The sequence below is a fragment of the Sphaeramia orbicularis genome, chromosome 4, assembly GCF_902148855.1.
Source record: "Sphaeramia orbicularis chromosome 4, fSphaOr1.1, whole genome shotgun sequence".
In the NCBI taxonomy this organism is placed as follows: domain Eukaryota; kingdom Metazoa; phylum Chordata; class Actinopteri; order Kurtiformes; family Apogonidae; genus Sphaeramia; species Sphaeramia orbicularis.
Window position 1 is genome coordinate 31,391,071 of NC_043960.1, and position 23,490 is coordinate 31,414,560.

General features: G+C 37.9%; 1 protein-coding gene across 1 annotated transcript in view; it reads right to left on the minus strand.

Moving 5' to 3' along the window:
• Positions 1-23,490, minus strand: part of gabrg3 (gamma-aminobutyric acid type A receptor subunit gamma3) — a 94,012-nt gene that overhangs the window by 26,637 nt on the left and 43,885 nt on the right. Inside the window, exon 4 of the mRNA XM_030131364.1 lies at positions 6,131-6,351. Within this exon, the coding sequence (XP_029987224.1) occupies positions 6,131-6,351 (221 nt within the window). The remainder of the gene's footprint in view (positions 1-6,130; positions 6,352-23,490) is intronic.

A 23,490-nucleotide genomic window follows, 5' to 3' on the forward strand; every position in this document is an offset into this window, starting at 1 on the left:
CGATAAAGACTTTATGAGGTCTAACTCTGCTATTCAGTACCATGCATTTCAGAGGTTTTCAACAGTTTTCACAAACTCTTTCATCAGATGCTTAATAAACTTACAAATAATTTACTTAAGTGACTTTACACCAACCTTAATGTGTAACAAACATGATACCAAAAGAACTTCTTTTAAAAGCATCATTATCATAAGTTACTTGTTCTACTTCCTTCATGACTAAAAAAGGGTGCAATAAACATTAATGTTGCAGCTTTAACTAACTCATAAATTACCCACACTAAAGAACACACTTTTAAGCTCCACCATAAGTTAGGGTGAGATAGCTGTGTGTTTTTGCAGCAAGACACCTCTAAATCACCACAGTAAAGTCTGTGTGTGTGTGTGTGTGTGTGTGTGTGTGTGTGTGTGTGTCCGTCCTTCAAGGGCAGGGGGGCTTTACCGCTTCTTTCTCTTTTTCTATTAATTGCTTCTTGAATTCCCCTCAAGGACATCTGAAGTCAACTAATGCTGTAAAGACACTTTAACCTGCAGAACGCAAAAGCCCCCAACACTCCTTTCAGAATTCTGTCCTTCACACCTCCATTCTTTGTTATAAAGATGAAGGACAACAATAAACCTTAATAAATACTTAAAACTACCGTAATAGTAAGGGATATCTCATACAATATGTGATTTAATACAGTTATAAAGTCTGTCTACTACAGTACAAAGGGAGTCTAGTTTCCTCCAGACTGCCAACTGACATTTTCATCCCAGTTCAGACAAAAACTTCGTGACAACATGGATAGAAATTTCTAACTACTTACATAATGGTTTCATGTAATTTTCTGGCAATATTATGAGTTTTTGTGAGTCTGAGCTTCCTTTCTCCAACAGGATTCTGTAGAAGCTCAACCCAGGAGTATCTAATTATCATTCACTGCATCCAGAGGTGAAAAAAGTACTCACATTCTGTACTTAGGTAGAAGTACAGCTACTTGGGTAAAAAAAATACTCTCGTAAAAGTAGAAGTACTGATTTAGCTCCTTTACTTAAGTAAAAGTTAAAAAGTACAACTTCTCAATTGTAATAAAGTACAAAACTAAAAAGTATGAAGTATGCCATGAATGAAACAATATGTATTTAACCAGGTAAAATCATATAGAGAATCATATAATCATATAAGAACTTTTACGGGTACAGGCACGGGTAAAATTAAACGAAATGTGACAGGTAGCAGGCAAAGAAGTGAAAAAATTAAAAAAGATTCATGGATGAAAATAATTTTAAGGACATTTAATGATAATGATCATCTAATTTCACTGTGGTTGGTCCACAGCCGGTTTGTTTTATTTTGAAGTGAACGTCACTTCTGTTTATATCTGGTTAAAGTTGTCATTGAGCAGCACATATAGCGATTTATTGATGCTATGCATTTTAGCCCTCAGAAGTGACTTACTGTGTAGACAATGCCTTTAATGATGCGTCGGGTCACGGTACTCAGCTTTGTGGGTACAGGTGGAAAAGTTTGGAAAAAGTGGACCCATTCAGGACTCTGGTGCTGACCCTGTGCAAGACTCTGGTGCTGACCCTGTGTAGGATTCTGGTACTGACCCTGTGCAGGACTCTGGTACTGACCCTGGTCCCAGCCTGTGCTCCTTCACTCCTCCACACTGATTTTCCCTCTGAAGCGATGCATTTTATGTACTGTCACATCTGTTTAGTTTGAAAAAGTAATGAGCCTCTTCTGAAAATCTAAGCAGTACAAAGTACAGACAACAGTAGACTTGGAGGTAGGGCTGTCAGTTATCTAAGTCCTGTCATATGGAACCAGATTTCAGTTTAGGAGGCACACATGCTCTACTTTAATGAAACAGACGAGAATCGATTTTTGGCTAAGTGATTATTTAGGGTTGGTTCATATGACCCTGAACCATCCCTTAGATCTGATGCACAGTGAGGCTGGAGGGGATCAGTGATGCACCAAACCTCACTCTCCCTCCTCATGTATTTACAATAGCGGAAAAAAGATTTTGGACGCTTAAAATTTTACAGTCTTAAATATTATCATGAAACATATCCATCTGGGCCAGAACCAGTAGGCTGAGGCACAGCCTGTACCCCCATGCAGTGAGGCTGTTGAATGAACACTTTACGCCCCCCAACCAATCCCCCCCATCACATCTCCCACATAACTACATATCTGTGAACTGCCCCCCCCCAATCCCATGCAACCACTTGGACTTTCACTGGAACTTCATCTGAACTTTTGAACCGTTACATTCATAGTCCTATGTTTGATGCTATTTTTTTTTTTTTTTTTTTTGCACTATGAAGTTGCACTTTACTTTTACTTTTGCATTGCATTGGTACGTCTGTCTGAAGATGCTTAAACTTCAATCTTCTTGTGCAATGAAGTATTGTATTGCATTGAATTGAACTGAATTGAATTGAAATATTTGTGATTTTTTTTTGTGTTTCAAAAGGTGTGGCTGCATCAAACAAACATAAACAATTACAAATCTATCTATCTATCTATCTATCTATCTATCTATCTATCTATCTATCTATCTATCTATCTATCTATCTATCTATCTATCTATCTATCTATCTATCTATCTATCTATCTATCTATAAAAATTGTTTATCGTTAACATGAGAAAATATCAGTTTTAACATGTCATGCCCTAGATGTGTTTCATCATTTTGCTGAAACATCCAGTTTAGACCTCAACAGAGCTAAGCATGTGCAGAAGGAAGCATGATGGAGAATGGAGCAATACATGGCAGAGTTCAAAGAATTCAGACTGATTCTTAATGCAATATATCACATATATATGGGGCGTCCAAAAACCTTTCTCTACCACTATATTCATATCACCATCATACGTCACTAACTTTTATTTCCCTCTTCTGCTGTTTTTCTTTTTCTTTTTCCCTCCTCCTTTCTACTGCTGTCTCTACATGATGTACCATTACTGGACTCCAACCTGCCCAGTGTCTGCCTGTGTTGTCCAGTGTTTGTGTTGTTAGTTGCTCTTTATCCATGTTTCTCTTTTCTCTCCTCTCTTTCCATTCACCCCAACTGGTCGAGGCACATGGCCACCTACCTGTCTCATTCTGTCAGAGGTTTTTTCTTCCATAGAGGAAGCTTTTCATCTTGCTCTTATAGGTTTTGTTTGAGTTTTTCTCTCCACAGACTTTTTAAGGCTTTGACCTAAATTTGCAAAGTTCCTTGAGATAATCATGTATTAGGATCTGTCCTATATGAAAAAAAAACTGAAATGATTTGAATAGCTGCTAGAGATGTACAGTAGGCCTACTGTAGCTAAAGGCCAGCTGTCTGGTGATGTTATTATGCAGCCCATCTGTTGCTGACCTTCAATTATAAACCAGTTAAAGCAAGAAAGTAGCATCCCTTATCTTGACGGGAAAAGAGGCTGCAGGCACTGTGAAGAGTGCCCTGACCCCTATAAACATGATAAAACAGACGAGGAAAAAGCAGAGACTGAAGATGAACAAAAGAAAGCATGTAAGCAGGATAATGTTGGGAGATGAGTGGAGGACTAAAGAAAAGAAAATGTGAAAACAGCACAAATCAAATGGACACGGATGAAAGAGAAACCAAAAGGAGAGTGGTGCAGAAAGCTAGGGAAATAAAAAAAACCTCTGCACAGTAGCTTTGGAATGATCTTTCGTCCTCATTAAAGCATGGAATTGGGACAATAGCATGCATGTGGAAGAGGCATGGCTATCACAAAATGTCATCTCTGTTTACTCCGGCCAAGCCAATGCACAATTAACACCAAATGACATTTCATTGTCTTGCTCATGCCATCAGCGGATATTACTCCTCAAAGTTTGCACGCTCCTGAATAGTCAATATCAACACAACTCCATGATGGAGGATGCTGCCTTGGATTTGTTTGGAACTTGACTTGCTTATACAGTGATGATATTTCATTGTGATTGTCTAAATGTACTTTAGCCATCTGTGAATTGTTACATTTCCCTAGGACTAAACTGATATTTTGCAAGCTGAAGTGACAACAAACAAAAGTAAAACAGCAGGAAGCAGATGAATAGTACACATGCATATTTTAAAAATGTCTTTCTAAACAATATCAGTTAAAGTGTACTGAAATCTTGGACAAAAACAGAATACATAAAAAGATGCTTATTACTGGAGAAGTGTCTTATATTAATATTGAGTGCACCAATTACAAAGAGTGCTTTGGGGCATGAGGGTGGCTGCTTTAGTAAATTGGTCTTAAAGCCCAAGCAGGCAATTTGCACATACAAGTGGTAATGACAGCAGCTAATTGCTTTCAAACTGCTCTTTTTGGGAATGTTTGAATCACAAATTGGTTTGCATGAATTTTTTATTGGGTAAGACAGCTACGGTCTGCCACAATGTAAACCAATGTGTTGACTGATAGGCCTTATTGATTTCTGAAGCTGTCAGCCTGAGCAGTTAACACAGTGATTATGATGTCTTCAAACTACACAATATGGACAATGAAATATGTATTTTGAAGTTCCAGCACAGGTTCTGCCCCTGTCTTGTATCCCTTCATCTGTTACATGCATGAACATTAAAAACTATTATCAGATCGTTTCAAAATTGTGCTTAAATAGGAAAAAAAAATTGTTTCCATTTTTAAAAACGCTATTAAATAGTTGTTTAACTGTTCATGATGTGGACACCATGCAACAAAGGACATGAAACAGGGGTATAAATCCACAGCTAGATGGGTAGATGGGCGGCCATAGCTCAGGAGGTAGAGCGGGTCAATAACCGAAGGGTTGGCAGCTCTGTCCTAGTCATATGCTGTCGTGTCCTTGGGCAAGACACTTCACCCTCCTTGCCTCCAGTGCTGCTACTCACACTGCTGTACGAATGCATATGAATGTTCGATGGTGATTGGAGGGGAAGTAGGCGTGAATTGACAGCCACGCTTCCGTCAGTCTGCCCTTGGGCAGCTGTGGATACATATGTAGTTTACCACCACCAAAGGGAGAATGTGTGAGTGAATGAATAATGGATCCACTGTACACGCTTTGAGTCTGCATTCATAGAAAAGTGCTATATAAAACTAATCCATTATTATTATTATTATTATTATTATTATTATAGAATAGAATAGAATAGAATAGAATAGAATAGAATAGAATAGAATAGCTTTGTTGCCATTGCAGAAAGATTTGAAATGAAAATGCAATGAAATTTACTTAAATTAAAAAGTAATCAGTAATAAATACTTTCAAAAACCTGGAGGCTCAATAGGTAGGGAATTGGCTTGGAAACCTCAGGGTCACCGGCCCCATCCCCAACAAGTTACTGCATGTGGACTGGAAGGTGCCCTTGAGCAGGGCATCAAACCCTCAAGTGGTCAGGACACCTAACCATGTGGCAGTCCAGTCCCTCTGACATCCCCTTATACTCATGAAGTGAAGTGCAAATACAGTATATTGGTCCTGTTTGTGCATGTGTCCTTGAAAAAACAAAAAGAATTCTTTCTTCTAAAAAAACCAACATACCCAACACAGTCATGCAAAATAATATGTAAAATAATCATTAAACAGCATACAAGCAATGGCACTGATCCCTGTCTTGCACATCTGAAATAAAACTGGCATAAATAACCACATAAACTAAATAAAGAAACAGAAAAGAAATAAACATTTGCATCAGCTAAAATGTCATTTTAAATACTGTATTGTTGCAACCAAGAGTTTTGCAGCCAGTTCATTTCTAGTTTCATAATATTCTGATATTTTATGATGCGTACAAGTATTAAAAATCAACTCCAAGGTTATCTTAGAAGAAAAAACTCAGTCACCTGACCTTGTGACACATCACTGCTAATGAAAATTTTTTAGCTCCTCATATCACTATACCTCACTAAACCATATTCTCAACTCCTCTGCACTATGTGTCTCTTAGTAGTCAATATATTATCTAATTATTTATTTATTTATTGACCTCTTGAGATGACTTCTTTGAATTTTTTCGCGGATATGAATGAAGCGTTTTGTGCATAAACCACCATCAGTCATCTCAGACTAAATGAAAAATGATTTTTGAGGTTAGAAGATGGTAATTACTGTTACACTGTTGGCTCGCTGTAAGAAGTAGCACACTGACCTTAAAGTATAAAGTATCTTCCCATCATTCCATATCCTCAGGAGCTGATTGGGCATCGTAATCCAGTGGGACTCGGCAGTCTTGGAGTTCCTGAAGATTGTATCAGGCAGCCAAATCAGACCAACCATATTGCTGTTCAGAGTCAGTATTTTCATTGTGCTGTTGTATCTTAGTCGACTGTCTGTCCACGTCTGAGCAAAGATGATGTCAATCTGGTATTCCTGAAAGAAAAAAATATAACATAATGTATGTAAGTGGATAAACAAAGCATTTCATTTTACTTTATTGCAAACTAAACACCACTCTTGTTTCCCTTGACAAAAACAGAAAAGGGAGCAAAGCCACATGCTGTTCAGAATTATTGATTTTGTTTTTTAGTGAAAAGTCATTCTGTTTCAGTCACTGTGTTTCATCATTCATTATTTGGCATGTTCACTGTACCACACCTCACTCCTTACACTGATCTGGGTCTTGTTCTGAAAACACACTCTTTCAAGGATGTGTTGCAACAGTGAGTGAGCTTCTGCCACAGCAAACTTTATTTCATTTTCCATTGAAGATACAGGAATATAATACACATGATGGACTGTGCTTACTGCACCTGTGATACTTTCAATCAGGCCGTTAACTCTTTTTTTTATTTCATCGTTCTATATTTGAACCAAGCACCTAAATAAAAGTTGCAGATGTGAATTTGCCTTTGGAGGTCTTAATCAGTATTTGCAAACATAAAAACCATCCTAAAAACCTAAAACAGCACCCGAGACATCCACCGCAGTGTGTGGTACTCTCCACTCACTTAAACTGTGAGCAGAAACATTCTGCTTTACTCCGTTCAAGGACAATCCATCCAACTCGCTTACTTTTTGTTACTTGAGTGCTCAGCAAAGAGGATTGAGAAGACATAGGAAAGGTGAGTGCAATGGAAATACGAGAGGTTGGAAACATGTGGCGATGGAATGTAACCCTATCACTGTCCAGATTGGACCAAAATGGACGAGCACACAAACATAAACAAATTAAGAGTTTGCTAAGGCAGGAGAGCAGAGCTGAAACAAAAAGGACAATGTCATTCGCCACTTAAATGAATTGTAGAAGCTACTTTTACCTCAGATGAACTGATGTACTGAATCTAATCGCTCATTCTCTGCAGACTACACATTGTAATGATATTTCATAACAATCAATCATCATAATTAATTTAGAAACAAACGAATCAGTCTGACTTTGTCCTCACATAGCATTAAATTGTAAATTAACCTTCATGATCTGGTACAATTATGTAAGCTTTTAACTACACCAATATATGCATGAAGACAACTCATGAGTTCAGTCTGAAGATGGACAGAGTAGAGTGAAGATGAAACATTAACAACACAACCTCGTAGACAAACTTTATGCGAAAACTCACAACATGACTAAATAGAAAACCAAGTGCTGGTTCTGGATGACTCAAAAGTCAATTAATGATTTGCAGTCATATGGGTGGGTTTGATGATGAATATTCAGTTAATTCTGCAACATCACAGCTAAACATCGCACAGTGAACCTTTAACCCTTTAAGTGCCAAAGTTGCCATATTGCAACAAGTAACATACCTGAATGACACAGACAGCTTTTTGTTGATATCAAAACTTAACATAAGAAAAACTAAACTCTGGTGCTTAGTAAGTTATTTAATGATATAATAACAGATGATTTACAAGTGTAATGACCAATTTCTGTCAACATTCTGTCAGAGGAGGGGGAAGATATATATAGGGCTCCAGATGGACACCACATCCCTCTAGAGAATGTTTTTATATCTAGACTCCGTATTAGGGGTGTAACGGTGCACTTGTTTGTACTGAACCATTTCGGGTCAAGGCCTTAAAGGTGCGGGAGACTTTCGTGACCGATTTTTCATCAAATCTGTAAAACCTCAGTCATAGCCTAAGTATCACAAATCTGTAAGTCTTTCTGTGATTACTCACCTGAATCTCTTGCATTACGGTGAACAATTTCGAAGTGTCATCCACCATAAACAAAACCCTGTGTTTACATTCAGAGCCAGGAGGTAACTTGGGCATCTTCAGCTGCAAGAACCTCTGTTTCCCACAATGCACGTTGCAACAAAAAAATTCTGAAGATCCCTGAGTTACCTCCTGGCTCTGAATGTAAACACAGGGTTTTGTTTATGGTGGATGGCACTTCGAAATTGTTCACCGTAATGCAAGAGATTCAGGTGAGCAATCACAGAAAGACTTACAGATTCGTGTGATACTTAGTCTGTGACTGAGGTTTTACAGATTTGATGAAAAATTGGTCACAAAAGTCTCCCGCAACTTTAAATACAATATGAAGGTGTATTGAACAAATACATGTAGCCAATGTGAAGAGTGCAAACACTGGGGGAACAGGGTGGCCGCAAGCAGAACCCATGTGCAGGGTTTCCCCTGTATACATTCTGCAGCGGTGCTGCACCACTGCTGAATTCTCAGTGCTGCTGCAAAAAAAACCCACTTTATTCTAAGGCTGGGGAGCTGATAAGAGGGGTAAACATGACAACAGAGAGTATAACAGAGACACAGAAGCTAGGTTGGATGTATGAAGCGTGTTAAGTTTCACTTTCGGTTTTTGGTTGTTATGGAGCGCACCCCCCCCTTTACAGGTCTCCTTCACTGTACTGAAAACATAGCAAACATGTATCGAACCGAAGACTCCTGTACCGAAAACGTACTAAATCGAAATGTTTCTGTACTGTTACACCCCTACTCCATATACTAATTATACTAGATTCTAATATTGGACAATACACTGGAAAGTTCTTATGACTTGAAACCAAGCACACATAGGCTACTGTGATTTCTTATAGTAAATAGGTGCTGACTAAAACATCCTACATAAGTGTTATACCTTCAGATGTGACAGGTCCTGGCACTCGTGATAGTGTTATCACCTTAGGGTGTGAATAAACACAGTGTAAAGTCAAGCCCTTATGGTCACACCATTTTTAAGGACATATATTCACACACATGACCGTGACCTACAAACAGCTGGATACTTTGTGCCTGGTTGGTGTTCACCCTCATGGAGTACTAATTGACTGGAGAGCACAACAGGCAGTTAATACTCCATCAGTCCATCTGAAAATGAAATCACATCCAGTGTTAATGATTCTTTTGTGAACGGTGAAGCTGAATGAAAGATTTGTACTGAATAATTCATTTCTGCCTCAATACATTAATGGCACAATATATATGACATAGTGTAGCAAAATGTTGCTCTACTAATTTGATATAACTCAATGTTCCCTACTATTATATGGTTTAGGTGTAGTACCAAAGCTATTTTGGGAACCAACTGGACCAGATGAATTTGAAACCAAGGTGCATAGCATCACATTTATCCCTAAAAGACCTAAACAGTCAATGGCAACTAAAAGCATCTACTGTCCTTAAATGTTTAATTACTGTTGAACCATTAGTCCTATCAATACATGTAAATAATTCAGGTAAAATGCAGTTTCTGAGCTTTTCATCCTCATTAAATATGACCCTTTTGGACATTCACAGGCTTTGTAGTGAACATGGAAACATCTTTTACAGGACTGATTCACCAGTAACACCTATGTAGTCTGAAAAATGACAGTGGTTGTAGTCAATTGTTTTCATGCGTAGTTAATGAGATATTTTGCTGAAAACATCACTTTTTCTTCAGTTTTCTCTGTTTTGATATAATAACATTTGAATTTCCTCCTGAACGTTCATGAACATTTATGTGATCATTAAAATACATATATGAAAATTAGGGCTGTCAAAATTAATGAATTAACACAGATTAATCCAACATCATGATTAATCTGATTAAAAATTTAATGCAATGAAACCATCTGCAGTGCAGAATGACTCTGTACGTCTCTGCCAATGCATTTCGGGCAGTTTGTCCAAGTAGAGTTACCGTCGCATATGCGCAAATGGGCAGTTAATCCGGTAGTGACAGACAGCAAAACCAACTCATAAAGATGGAAGACACTAAAGAGCACATTGGCCGTCTGGATGGAAATATGAGGACAAAAAAAAAAAAAAAAGACATAACAATAGACCAACATAAAGTATTGTCCACACTCTGCAGGAAGGAGTTTTCTTTTCATCGAAGCACTTCCAGCCTAAAATACCACATTAACAAGAAGCATGCGTTAGTCTGGGATTCTGCTAGCACTTCGGCTAACATGTCACCCAGCTTGTGACAAATACGTTAAGTGCATTTATATTCCCTTCTTTCTTGAGTCTGTTTGCTCATGCTAAATTAAACACGATTAATATAGATTAAAAATGAATGATATTTAATCGTGATTAACTGAAATTAACCCTTTCATGCACACTGGTCACTACAGTGGACAGCTGTTCAAAAGTATTCTCTTGTGTATTCATGGATTTTGTTGTTTTAGTTCCATATCAGCCAACACAGTGGACGCTTATGCATCATCCCATACACTGCAATTCATACCATTACTGTAACTTTGCTGGTCTAGATAAACCTGATCTGCAGTAAGATGTTTGAGAGTAAAAAAACTGCTAATTGTTATTAGACTGTAATTAACAGGGTTTTTTTTTTGTGCATATTATCTCCATGCAATTATGTTAAAATGTGAGAAAACATCAGATTGGCAGCATTAAAAATGTTTTTATTTCATAGTTTTCACACAGTTTATCAGTAAATACATGTTTCTTTGGTTCTAAAACTAAATGCATGGTGTTTAGCTGAGTGGACATTTTTGTAACTCCATAAAAATAGGCTAACAAAAATCAATAGAATTATTATTTTTATGCCTAAAGAGGGATAAAAACACTCAGGAAAAAAATCGTGATAAAGGTTCTCATAATTCATGCATGAAAGGGTTAATCAACAGCAAACCTGTGATTAATTGGATTAAAAATATTAATTGTTTGACAGCACTATTGTAAATACATGATTTTCACAGAAAAATGCAAAATACAGAGAATAAAATGATAAACAAACAAATAATTAAACAAACAAACAAACAAACAAATAAATAAATAACTTAGAAAAGGTTAGGTAGGTAGATGTAGTTAACTGTAAGATAAAGCCTGCTTCTTTCACCCCCTTATAAGGTCTACTACAAATTTAGAAAAACACCGCCTCTTTAAATGGACAGTAGTATCCTGATTTTAAAGTGTGTTCTTTTTTTGATCATATTCATGATATGGTCTCTACATGACATACAGATAAATCTTTATTGTCATATACCTGTCTACATGATAAATAGTAGGATCCTGGTTATTCATTGTCACTGCTGTTTGTGCCTGTCACGTTTATCACATAACAGGCTCATTTAATCTAAGTTTAAAGGTACTGTGGCTGTAGAAAACAAGGCCACCGGGTATATGACAGATGAAGCACTACTAAGTGTTCCGGAGTTGTCTCACAGGTGTTCATCTACTTTCAGCAATGGGAGACCAGACCAACAGGTAAACATGTTTTTTTATGGAAGAGGATGAGGAAGAGGATGAAGATTTGCAGCCATGACTGATGGCAGAGTGGTCATGATGATGTTCAGTGACTTGTTTTAATGTTAATCCATATAATGATGTTTCTGGAGTGTTTTCCACTGTGACCTGACACTTGTTGCATTTTTCATATCGGGAAAGCTGATGTTCTGTTGTTTTACTACAGACTTTTCCCATGTGATTTGACAAGTATCTTTATTTATGTTTTTATTTCTGAAAGACAAAACTCTGTATCTGTTGCTCTTGTAGTAAGATGTTTTTTTCATGTTTGTATTTATCCACAACTATAACCAGGATAAGGTGTATACATGAAACAATATCCCACAAAGTATCAGCTCAGTATCCTTAGCCAGGACACTGAAATGTCTGAATCTGTGTTTACATGTGGACACACAAAAATGGGATGCTCCAAAAACCTGACACTATCCAGGATACTGACACTGTGACTGTTTACTGCCACCCACACAGAATATAAGCCATAATCTAGTAAAAATTGTAGTTTATAGATATGTACTTGCAAATGAGCCTGACTAAACAGGTTGTGAACGATTGTCTTGACATTACCGTAGCTAAAAAACCTCAATAAACCACACAGATGTGGAAGAATAAGCCAAATATCTCCACAGCAACAACAGCAGCTGGCTCCTCTGTGGCAACAGCAGCTAAAGTACAATGCAATGAAATTAATAATAGTCTGCCCTCCTGCAGCAGCCCACACCTTTTCATTCTGCTGCCAGTACCTGAAAGCATTTGACCTTATATCCAGTCTTTGCACCACTTTGAAGAGCTCACCAATTAGAATCAAGTCTATAATCAAGAAAACCACTGGGTGCTCATGACCTTTAACTGTGTGGCACTTGTGGGATTTGAAAAAACTCAACATTATCTAGGATTTAATGACCAGTGGAAGAAAAAGTACTCCAAATCACATGAAAAAAAGGATATGAGCTGGAGAAATCACATCTGGAAATAGTGAGTTGCACATAGAGGCCAAGAGGCAAATCTCACAAAAAATTTCCAGCGCTGTAATGTCTTATATCATCTCATATTAGAAGGTAATTTTAACTATGCTGAAAGAGTATTGATCTCATTTCCCCTCCGCGGGGCTGGCAGCTGCTTTCAGCCACTACAGCATGCATCGTTGTGAAGAAAATGGGTCTTTCACCTCATCTGCCTCAGAGGAGTTTCTATATTAAGGCTACAGAGCAAGAGGTACAACGCAGTAAAATCAAAGACACTGTATACAGTAGAAATGGATGCAACTTAATAAGTCATCCAAACATCCAAAGTAATTATCCTTTGAGACAGGTACTATAAAACATACTGAAACAGCATCTGTCAATAATGTCCACAATCCACGGAGGGGAGAAAAAAAATCATTAATTGACTTTTGAGTCAACAGTCAAATGGTCTAATGAAGATTTACAGAACCAGGATTCAGACCTTTAACGTCAGTAAAATGTTAAAGAGCTCAAAACATATTCAAGTCTGGGACCAAAAGCAAATATTGCAATATAAGCAGTGGTGGGTCATCAGGACCAGTAAGGCCTTCTCTGCTGGCCTAAACACTATCAGAAACACTGACCTACATTTATAAACTAATTTTCTAATATTTGTTCCATGAAATTGAACACATTTTTTCCCAACAGACTATTCTCTTTATTTCTTAGTGTTTCAACTGGCTACACTGCTTTCAGTATATGTATGTGGATGTAAGATATTTTGTCCAATCAGATTTCAGTCTCTATGTGTTGCCAGGGTTAATTTAATCTGCCCTGGGTGAGTGGTTTGTAAGATGCATGATCGGAGGCTTTCTCTCTCGCTCTCTCTCTCGCTCTCTCTCTCAAGTTTCACTCAGTATGCACAGGCCGTATGGATGTACGACTGCAGGCACCAATGATGAAGGGGGCATGTATTTACTCATGCTTTTTTTTTTTTTTTTTAAACTAAACAGTATGCTCAGAGATCAAGGGCTACTGTCAAATCATCCAGGGCTTAAGCCCCGAATGCCCAGGTCTAACGACACCCATGCCAATCAGATTTCAGTTTCACCTCACAGGACCAGCTTGCTGGCCCCCAGTGTCGTCAGCATTTATCCTTCCTCTGATTGGATGGTAAGAGCAAAACTATTATTTGATATAGCTTTGGCAATATTCTTTTTGATTCATGCCAGTAAAGCTCATTTGAATTGAACTGAATAATTAATACATTTAAGGTTGAATTTTTTACGCCCACAAAGGCTGACGGAGGAGAGGAAAATGATCTGGTCTCAGATATACTTAAAAAACTAAAATATTTTCAAGGCAGACTTTTCCAGAAAAGCTGGACATCGTGAGGAGAGGTCAGCCCACCCTGATCCAAGCTAGTTGGTTGAGCGGACATTCTCTGTCCTCTAGAGAATAAAAACTTATGTCAGGAATGTGACTGGACAGAGGAGACGCTCAACCTTGCATCCATGGAACTGAAATGCACAAATCACCTCTATGACACAGTCACTGAAGTTTTCCTGTGCAAAGAAAGGAGGATGGATTTTGGACATAAAAAGCCACTGTAGTGTAGAGGTTTGGAGTTGTCCTACCAGGGTTTCTTGTTTTAGTAATATTGGTATTCACCCCCAATCTCTAGGTAATGCCACACCTTGTTATTTTGGTTCTTTTTTGTGTATAGTATTGATGATTTCTATAACTGTGATGTCATAGAGGTGGTATTAAGAGGTGGATTAAGTCGAGTAACTGAAGGCCTGAGTACCAAATGCACTGACACCGCCACTAAATACAAATGAAGCTAAACCAGTGATGAATACATTCATTCATTTTCTGAACCCGCTTTATCCTCACTAGGGTCACGGGGGTCACTTGGAGCCTATCCCAGCTACAAAGGGGCGAAGGCGGGGTACACCCTGGACAAGTCGCCAGTTCATCGCAGGGCTGACATACAGAGACAAACAATCACTCTCACATTCACACCTATGGGCAATTTAGATTAACCAATTAACCTATCAGTGCATGTCTTTGGATGGTGGGAGGAAGCCGGAGTACCCGGAGAAAACCCACGCAGACATGGGGAGAATATGCAAACTCCACACAGAAAGGTCTCACCCCCCGTCGACTGATGTTGGAATTGAACCCAGGACCTTCTTGCTGTGAGGCACGAGTGCTAACCACTGCACTACCATGTCGCCGATGAATACATTTTAGAACAAAAACTTCAATCATGTATAAATGAAAATAAATGAGTTTTGAGTTAGTTGCACCATAGAACAATGTGTTTTCTGTTTGTTTGTTTGTTTTTTACCAACCAGCCAACTCTGAATGATTGATAAAATCAGTATGTATATGACATTGGTTTGAAAATCATTAAACAGTGAGCAGCTCTGAGATGCTGGAACATGGATTCTGCAACTACACCCAGATTTAGCCTCTCAACACTTAGAGGTTAACTCTACCCCTGTTCTGAGTCCTACTCCATCAGCTGCATTATTCTAAAAATGACCACAGAGTCATAAAGAGGTTGAGATGGAGGTGATCAGTGTGTGGATGTGCAGGAGTTGGACCGGTGTTATGGTAATAACACCCCCCTCCCCCTCTCCCCCCCCCCCTCCCCCTCTCCCCCAGTCTCTATCTCTATCGCTCTCTCTTTTTCCCCTTCTCTACTCTCTCTCTTTAACCCCAACTGGTCAAGGCAGACGGCCATCCTCCAGGAGTCTGGGTCTGCTCGAGGTTTCTGCCTGTTAAAGGGAAGTTTTTCCTCGCCACTGTCACCAGTCACAAGTGTTTGCTCCTGGAGGATTCTGTTGGGTTTCTGTAAATTGACTTAGAGTCTGGTTTTGACCAACTCTATATATAAAATGTCAAGAGATAACTTTTTTGTGATCTGGCGCTATATAAATAAAATTTGATTGATTGAGTGATTTAATTGGTTTTCCCCTGTAAGTCGCTTTGGAAAAAAGCGTCTGCCAAATGCGTAAACATAAACATAAACATAAACATAATATAAGCACAATGTAAAGAATACACTCCAACTACCTGAACCAACACTGAAGCTAACTGAAGGTTATAACTGAACCTGTCACTGCTGCTCACCTGAACGGATTAAATCCATATCCAATATTATCCACAGTGTCTACAGTTTAAAGTCCAAAAGAAACAATGGTTTATCTGAGCATTTTAGTACCAGTTTTTTTGTTTCTGTGTTGTCATGTGGACCAAGATATGACGACACAATGACAAGAAAGGCTATTCTATTCTATTCTATTCTATTCTATTCTATTCTATTCTATTCTATTCTATTCTATTCTATTCTGACATGACATGACATGACATGACATGATGGTCACAGTGTTAGGTAATGTGAATATGGTACCCAATTCACCCAAGGAGGCAAAAATATTCTGAAGATTATTTCAAGACCAAGGAGGAATAATAAGAGAACAGTGTACCCAGTTCTGTATAAATCCTAGGACTATTGTATAGAAGCTGTCTAGAGGATGGTAAGTATTTGCTTCTGTACATCACTACAGTGGATGTAATGAAGCAGTCAAGGTGTGACTGTAGTGTGGACTTTCAGTTTTAATTCAGGCGGTTTAACAAACATTTGCAGTCTCTCCTTTTTCAGAGGATCAAAAGTAATTGGACAAACTGACAAACAGAAAGAGTCTCTGGACAAATGAAACCTGTACCAGAATGATGGTCAGAGAAAAGTCTGGAGAAGGAAAGGAATGACTGATGATCAAGATCAGACCACGTCATGTGTCCAATATGGTAGAGTTGGTGTTATGTCACAAACATGTATGGCTGCCAGTGGAACTGAGTCACTGCTGTTTATTGTGATGCTGATAGAAGGAACAGGATGTATTCTGAAGTACACAGATTCACATTCAGATTCAGATAAATGATGAAAATGGAATAGGATGGTGCTTCACATTGCAGAAGGATGATGACCACCAACCAACAAACTGCAACAACAACCCAGGGAGGTGAAATAAAATAATGGAATGCTCTTCAGTGGCTGAGTCATTCACCTGATCTGAACCTTTTTCAGTTACTGAAGACTAAACTGAGGGCACAAAGACCCACAGAGAAGCAGCAACAGAAGGAAGCTGTAGTAAAGGCCTGCAGAGGCATCTCCAGGAGGACTCAGCGTTTGGTGGTGCTCATGGGTACCACACACCGGGCAGTCATTGACTGCGAAGGATTTTCGTCTTAGCATTAAAACAGTCCTCATAATTATATCAATCCTAGTTTGTGCAGTTACTTTTGAGCCTCTGAAAATGGAGCAACTGGGTGCTTCTATAAAACTGGTCCCTAAAAACAGGACAGAGGGGCTAAAAATTCAAACCAGATGTAGACTAATGTTATGAAGCAAGTTTGGAAGCACTTTGGGTCTATTTTAAAAATAAATATTTACTGAGATTAAAAAGAAACTATTTTTCAGATAAAACCAATTTTTATATATTTTCTATATTATTTTTATACAAAAATCTGCATGTATCACAGTAAAAAGGACATGAAAATTACGCACTACTATTTTTTCGAATATCTTTTATTATTATTCTCTCACAGGTACATTTTGGGAATCAAAGTAGTTATGCAAGGCAGAGTGTTTCACAAAAATGACTGCTATTGCAAAGTCACTCATGATTTACATGTATTTAACTGGGCAGTTTCCACATGTAACATAAGCGGACACGATGGGTTACACATGAAACCTGGAATGAGACTGCCGATTCATGAAAAACCCACATGTCTGGATTAGAAAATCCACTAGGATCATCAAATGTAACAGTGTCTTTATTTATGGTGGTATATAAGACCATTTCAATCCATGTTTTCCAGATCAAATGCACTGACACCTAGGTAGCTTTTCATGTCCCAATTTTGGTCCTATTTTTGGCCCCGATATTTTATTAAAAATTCATTCATTTTGGGATGGCATTGCATTTATCTGAGGTCATCATTAGGTACATCCTGGGGGGAAATATGTCTAAACTTCTCTTTATTTTTGGGCCTAAAAAGCTGGCAAAGTGCCAGGTACCCAACCCAAAGAAGCATCCAACTATGTTTAAAATGCAATGTTTTTAGAATTAAAGCTGAAAGTCCACACTTCGGTCACATCTTGGTGGTATACAGAAAATGATTTGTGTCAGTGTCCAAATACTTCTGGGTCTGACTACTAATTTTTGATGGGTGGTAGAAAATTACATCAATAAAATGGGAGTTTGCCTTCTATTCTTGTCTTAGTGGAACTCTGCATTCATATGCTGTCAGTCGGGTTGTGGCTCCAACATGTGATTAGTGTTAATGTAAAACACTTGCTTACTCTGCCCTCTTCATTCAGTGTGAATTTCCTCTTAAATTAATAAATATGTGTGGTGAGAGTGGAATATGTAATCCTCAGGGCATTTTAAATTTCATCATTTCATCATTCATAATTCTGTTGCTGTACAGAAGATGTGACGTTAGGTTATGCTGAACACATTTACTTTCATAATGGAATATTTTCCCATCAATTTTTAAATCATGTGGACAAATGGGAATATTAGTCATTATTGAGAATCTACCCATGGCTTAATGTCAACTCTAATATGAGAGGAATCATTGTGCTACAGTTAAAATGACCAGAATACAAATAAGAGAGTGCCTGAGCTGACTGATAGTTTAAGATGGAATAAACAGCTGAACATTTGCAGCGGTCTGGTACAAACCACCTACCATGACACGACTGCTCTGAGCAGTGGAGCTGCTTCTTCTTTCTGTGAACAGCCAGTGGAGGCACATTCTCCTGACCTCTCAGTCCCCTTATGCAAATCAGACATTAGTGAGTTGCTTTTTCAGACTTCTGATATTTAGGATAAACTTTGGTCCACACAATGGCTAATAATCACCTGCTGTAAATGCACATGATGGAGATCTAATTCTAAACCTTATGTTTTATTTTGTGCAGAGAATTATGTTTTTATGAAATTCTTTTATGAAGAAAACTAGAAACTAGTCTTTTAACCCTGACAGTTCTGCACAGTGAGTGTTTTCTTCCTGACATCTTCGTGACTCAAAAACCTTCATAAAACTCTATTTTTCAGCTTCCCAGCCTTGTCTTCTCTAAACAAGAATTCACTCTATTTACTCTATTTTAAAAACTGAATCTTTTTCTCTCCACTCACTCCTCCATTACCATGTACTTTTAGTTGTTTCACCACAATTAAAAGTAAAAACTTTCCATTTTTGTTCACACAAGAAATAGCCAAATCTTCCAATTTGTATTTCTACTCAAATACACTTCAGTGTCAAACTGGTGTAAAATTACACTGTTCACTACCCTTTCAGTGGTTCAGCTCTGGTAACTGCACAAAATATAAAATCGCTAAATGGATGAATATCAGTGGAAAGCTAATGGAAATGTTAAATCAGGGTTTGTGCAAATTGTGAAAGGTGTCTCACTTGGGCTCAAATATTAGGGGGGGTGTTAATATCAAATACCACATTAGCCCTGATTTTCTGATACAATAAGATGTTCTAAGCACTACTGTGTAATTTTTTTGAAATTTTCATCCAAACCCCCCCCACCCCCCCTGAACACACACACCCAAAAGTTACTTTTTTAACTCTGAAAATCCATATTTTTCACAACTTTCACAGCTTCTCCACTCTTTTGTTCAGTGCAATGTATAAATATGTTCATGATGAGCCATTTAATGATCTTGTAAGTGCCATATGGTATCGTAAGAGTACTTTGTACAATGAAAAGTCTAACATCAAGGTCATGTTGTAGGTTAAAGGTCACCAAAATGCCTAGTTTTTTCAAAAATTCATACATTCTGACATTTTATCAAATATGTCTTAAGTTCTCTTCCCTCTGGTTTCCTGGTGGGATCCCCCAAGGCCTTTGGCCCTTTCAAAGTCACATAAGGGACAAAATTTTGCGACATGTACGTTCCATTTGAATTTGCCGCCATTAGTGTGGCAGGAAACACTAGCACACATTTTGGCGGGAATCACGAACACTTCATTCATTCATTCATTTTCTGAACCCGCTTTATCTTCACTAGGGTCACGGGGGTCGCTTGGAGCCTATCCCAGCGAAGGCGGGGTACACCCTGGACAAGTCGCCAGTTCATTTGCAGGGCTGACATATAGAGACTATATTAGATTAACTGATTAACCTATCAGTGCATGTCTTTGGATGGTGGGAGGAAGCCGGAGTACACAGAGAGAACATGCAAACTTCACACAGAAGGGTCCCACCCCCATCGACTGGTGTTGGAATCGAACCCAGGACCTTCTTGCTGTGAGGTACGAGTGCTATCCACTGCACCACCGTGTCACCCCGGGACATATTCATGTAAATTGCAAAGCCATGTGAAACTACCATTTGTTATTTTTGACATGTCTATATAGATAATACATTGTGTACATAGTTCTGTTTAATGTCTTATTGAATGGAAGTTGTTTGTGGTCAATAGATGTATTATGAGAACAGAACCTGAGCCAGACATTTTGAAGAACCCACATTAACAGCTTAATTCCATCAAATATGCATTTTTGTCCATTTGGGTGACCTTTGACCTATAATTTGACCTTGACACTACACCTTTTGTAGTGCAAAGCACTCTGAAGACATGACATGTCTCACAAAAAAACATTTAAGGGCCCATGAGCATATTGCTACATTGTACTTTAACAAAAGTGAGGAAGATTTGAAAGATGCCAAAAACTCCACGTTTTCAGGGTTGAAAAAGTAATTTTCGGGGTAGGGGGGTTGGGGCTTGATTTTAATTAATTTCACATTTTTGTATTCCCAGGACATGGGAGCATTAGAAAATATGGGCTAAAGTTGAATCTGAAAATTTTCCTGAAATAACACCCCACCCCTATCAAATACTGGACCTTTTAGTTATTTTTATTTATTTATTTATTGCTTTATTTTATGAAAGACATTTTTAAAATGACCATGTGTTGTATTTTACTGGATTATTTTGATTTTGGGATGTAAAGCACTTTGTTACACAAAAAATGTTGCTATTATTTAATATAGACTTTATTTATTAGTGTAATTACATTTTTATGCAGATGACACAATCCTATTAAATAGCCACTGTACATTCAACTGTTAAGTCTTTTCAGCGCTACTTTGCTGACTTACAAAATGTACTCGATAATCATAAAGTAGTTCTTAGTGCAGATAAATACATCCAGGTTTTTTCTAGAAGCATGAACACTGATTCTCATCATCTATAACCAAATATGGAGTTGTGTCTATGTACCTTGGGAAAGTGGGATTTTTGTGGTAATAAAATATCCTCCCATGCATGATAGGGGGACACTTATTGTGGTAACTTCTCTGGATTAAAGTGATAAACATGATTCAGGTGCAACTTCACCCATTGGGCACAGTTTGTGTCTCTGCACTAAGATTTATTAGTGATGATGAACACAATGATCAACATGTGAAGGCGATGGCCCTACATCTGTAAAATGTGGGGCAGTTTTATATTTGCATAGGGCCCTCACTGGTCATTTACCTACTCACATTGCTTCTTCTTTTAATACGGGCTCTTATAAAATACTATTCAATTATTGTATTATGTTGCTGTTATATTATTATCAGATGGAGAAAACTAAATTTCAGTTGTTTAAACTTTGAAAAACTTTAGTTAAATTGGTCTCATTTCCACCCTTATGGCATTTCAATTTTTAGATCCTACCTTATGTTACAATCCTCATTTCCAGGGAAGTTGGGACATTTTCTGTAATAAAAACTAAAACCTGTCATTGGTCAATTTGTTTTAATCTTTAACTAAAATTGTAAAAAGAAAAATGTGTGACGTTTCACCGACCAGCTTAATTGTAAAAGTTTTGCCAAATGTACATTTCTCAATTGGGTACATTGCTTTCCTTTTTAATCATTTGGGAACTGAAGACAATAATTGTTGCACTTTTGTGGAATTTTCACTGATTATTGCTGTTTTACAAGACAGACAAGCTCTTCAACAGTCCATGGCAGCTGGTCGGCTATCTGCTCTCCTCTTCCAGAAATGTTCACCAGGACTCGAACATGGACACAAGACAGTCAAGAACCCTAAACTACTTTACAATAACAAATGCTGTTCTTGAACTGACTGACAATTCACTTGTGGTGTTTGGCTCAAAATGTTGAGCCATGCTGCATCCTGTATTTATTTGCAAAATATCTCTACAACACAAAATGACTACAACCTGCTGAAATGTGTAGCCAAACCATAGTTTGTGTTTAACGTCACTGTGGATAAAACTAGATGCAGCTGATGTACAGACTTGAGGTTGAACAGCAACAATAAGTGAAGTTATAAACTTTAAATACCAGATGTTGGTGTGGGCTGTCAGTGTACTTATTGATTTTTTTTTTTTTTGTTATAGATTTAATCTCCCACGTGTCCATGAATACGTCAACCTATTTCAGGTAAAACATTGTCTTATACGCCTCTATGACCTATATTTGATGCTTCAGGGGCATTTTCTTTACACAAAGCAACAAAAGACAAGTGTGATTCAGGGTATGATGCCATTGTTTTCCTTGTCCACACGGACACACATGACCAAAGGTTTCAATGTCTTCCATGTTACAAGAACTTCAGTGACCTAAAAAACTGTTAATATGTGGAAAAAAGTAGAGAAACATACAGAATACCCATGTAGGGTTTAAGTGTTTGGTTGATGCTCCTTTAATGTCAGCCATCTGGAACCCGTAAACCTGATCATTATTCTATAAACTGTCAAGGCTTTTTTTTTTTGTCCCAAAGTTTTTTTGCGTGTGTTGCAAGCATCACATTTTGTATGTTTTAACAATATACATTGAAGTTAGTAAAGTAAGTAAAGTAAAGTAAATTTTATTTATAGAGCACTTTTCACAGACAGAGTCACAAAGTGCTTTATCAATTCAAATCAGAATCAAATTAAGTTTACAGAGACCCAACAGAATCCTTCAGGAGCAAACACTTGTGATTGGTGACAGTGGCGAGGAAAAACTTCCCTTTAACGGGCAGAAACCTCGAGCAGACCCAGACTCCTGAAGGATGGGTGTCTGCCTTGACCAGTTGGGGTTAAAGAGAGAGAGAGAGAGTAAAGGAGGAGAAAAGAGAGAGCAATAGAGATATAGAGAGACTGGGGGGGGGGATGACACATGGAGTACGTTATGATGAATACATAGAGTGTAATCAGTCTGTGGTGGTCCTGGGTCAGGTGGGAGACTAAAAAGCCTTTTTGAACAGGAGGGTTTTGAGGTGTTTCTTAAAGCTCTCTACAGAGTCCATGGACCGTAGGTGTAGAGGCAGGTCATTCCATAGACGTGGTGCCACAGCAAGACACAAGTTGGTCATAAAACAATGACAGTTATTTCTTTGTGCTTTTGTCAATTAAATTCTGGCTCAAATGAGTTGCTAAATCATAGTTTCTACTGTGTTTTTTAATATGGAGTTCTGCCTGAACATGTTTAAGGTGACTTGTTTCTTTTTTTATTTTCATGTCTGCAATTATTCCTAACATAATTTATTTTACTGATTGGGCCTTAGTTTTTAGCACTTTACTGTATGTTTTATTGTGATTGCTTATTTCAGGTATATTGAAAATGAGGCCTTCACCTTAATATATGTGCTGAGTCAAAGTAACATTTGAATGAAAAATGAGTAAATAAACTGGGGCAAAGCACACCGTTCTGCAGTGTGAAGCTGGCCCGTTATGATTATGCAGCAAAAAGGAATACAGTACAAAGTGTATGTGTCCTGAGCTTAGAGACATCTTGTCATGTTCCTTCCTGCCCAGAAGGCTTTTCTTGTGCTCTCATTAAATGCACATAAAGGTCATTTAAAGGAGTTTTTTT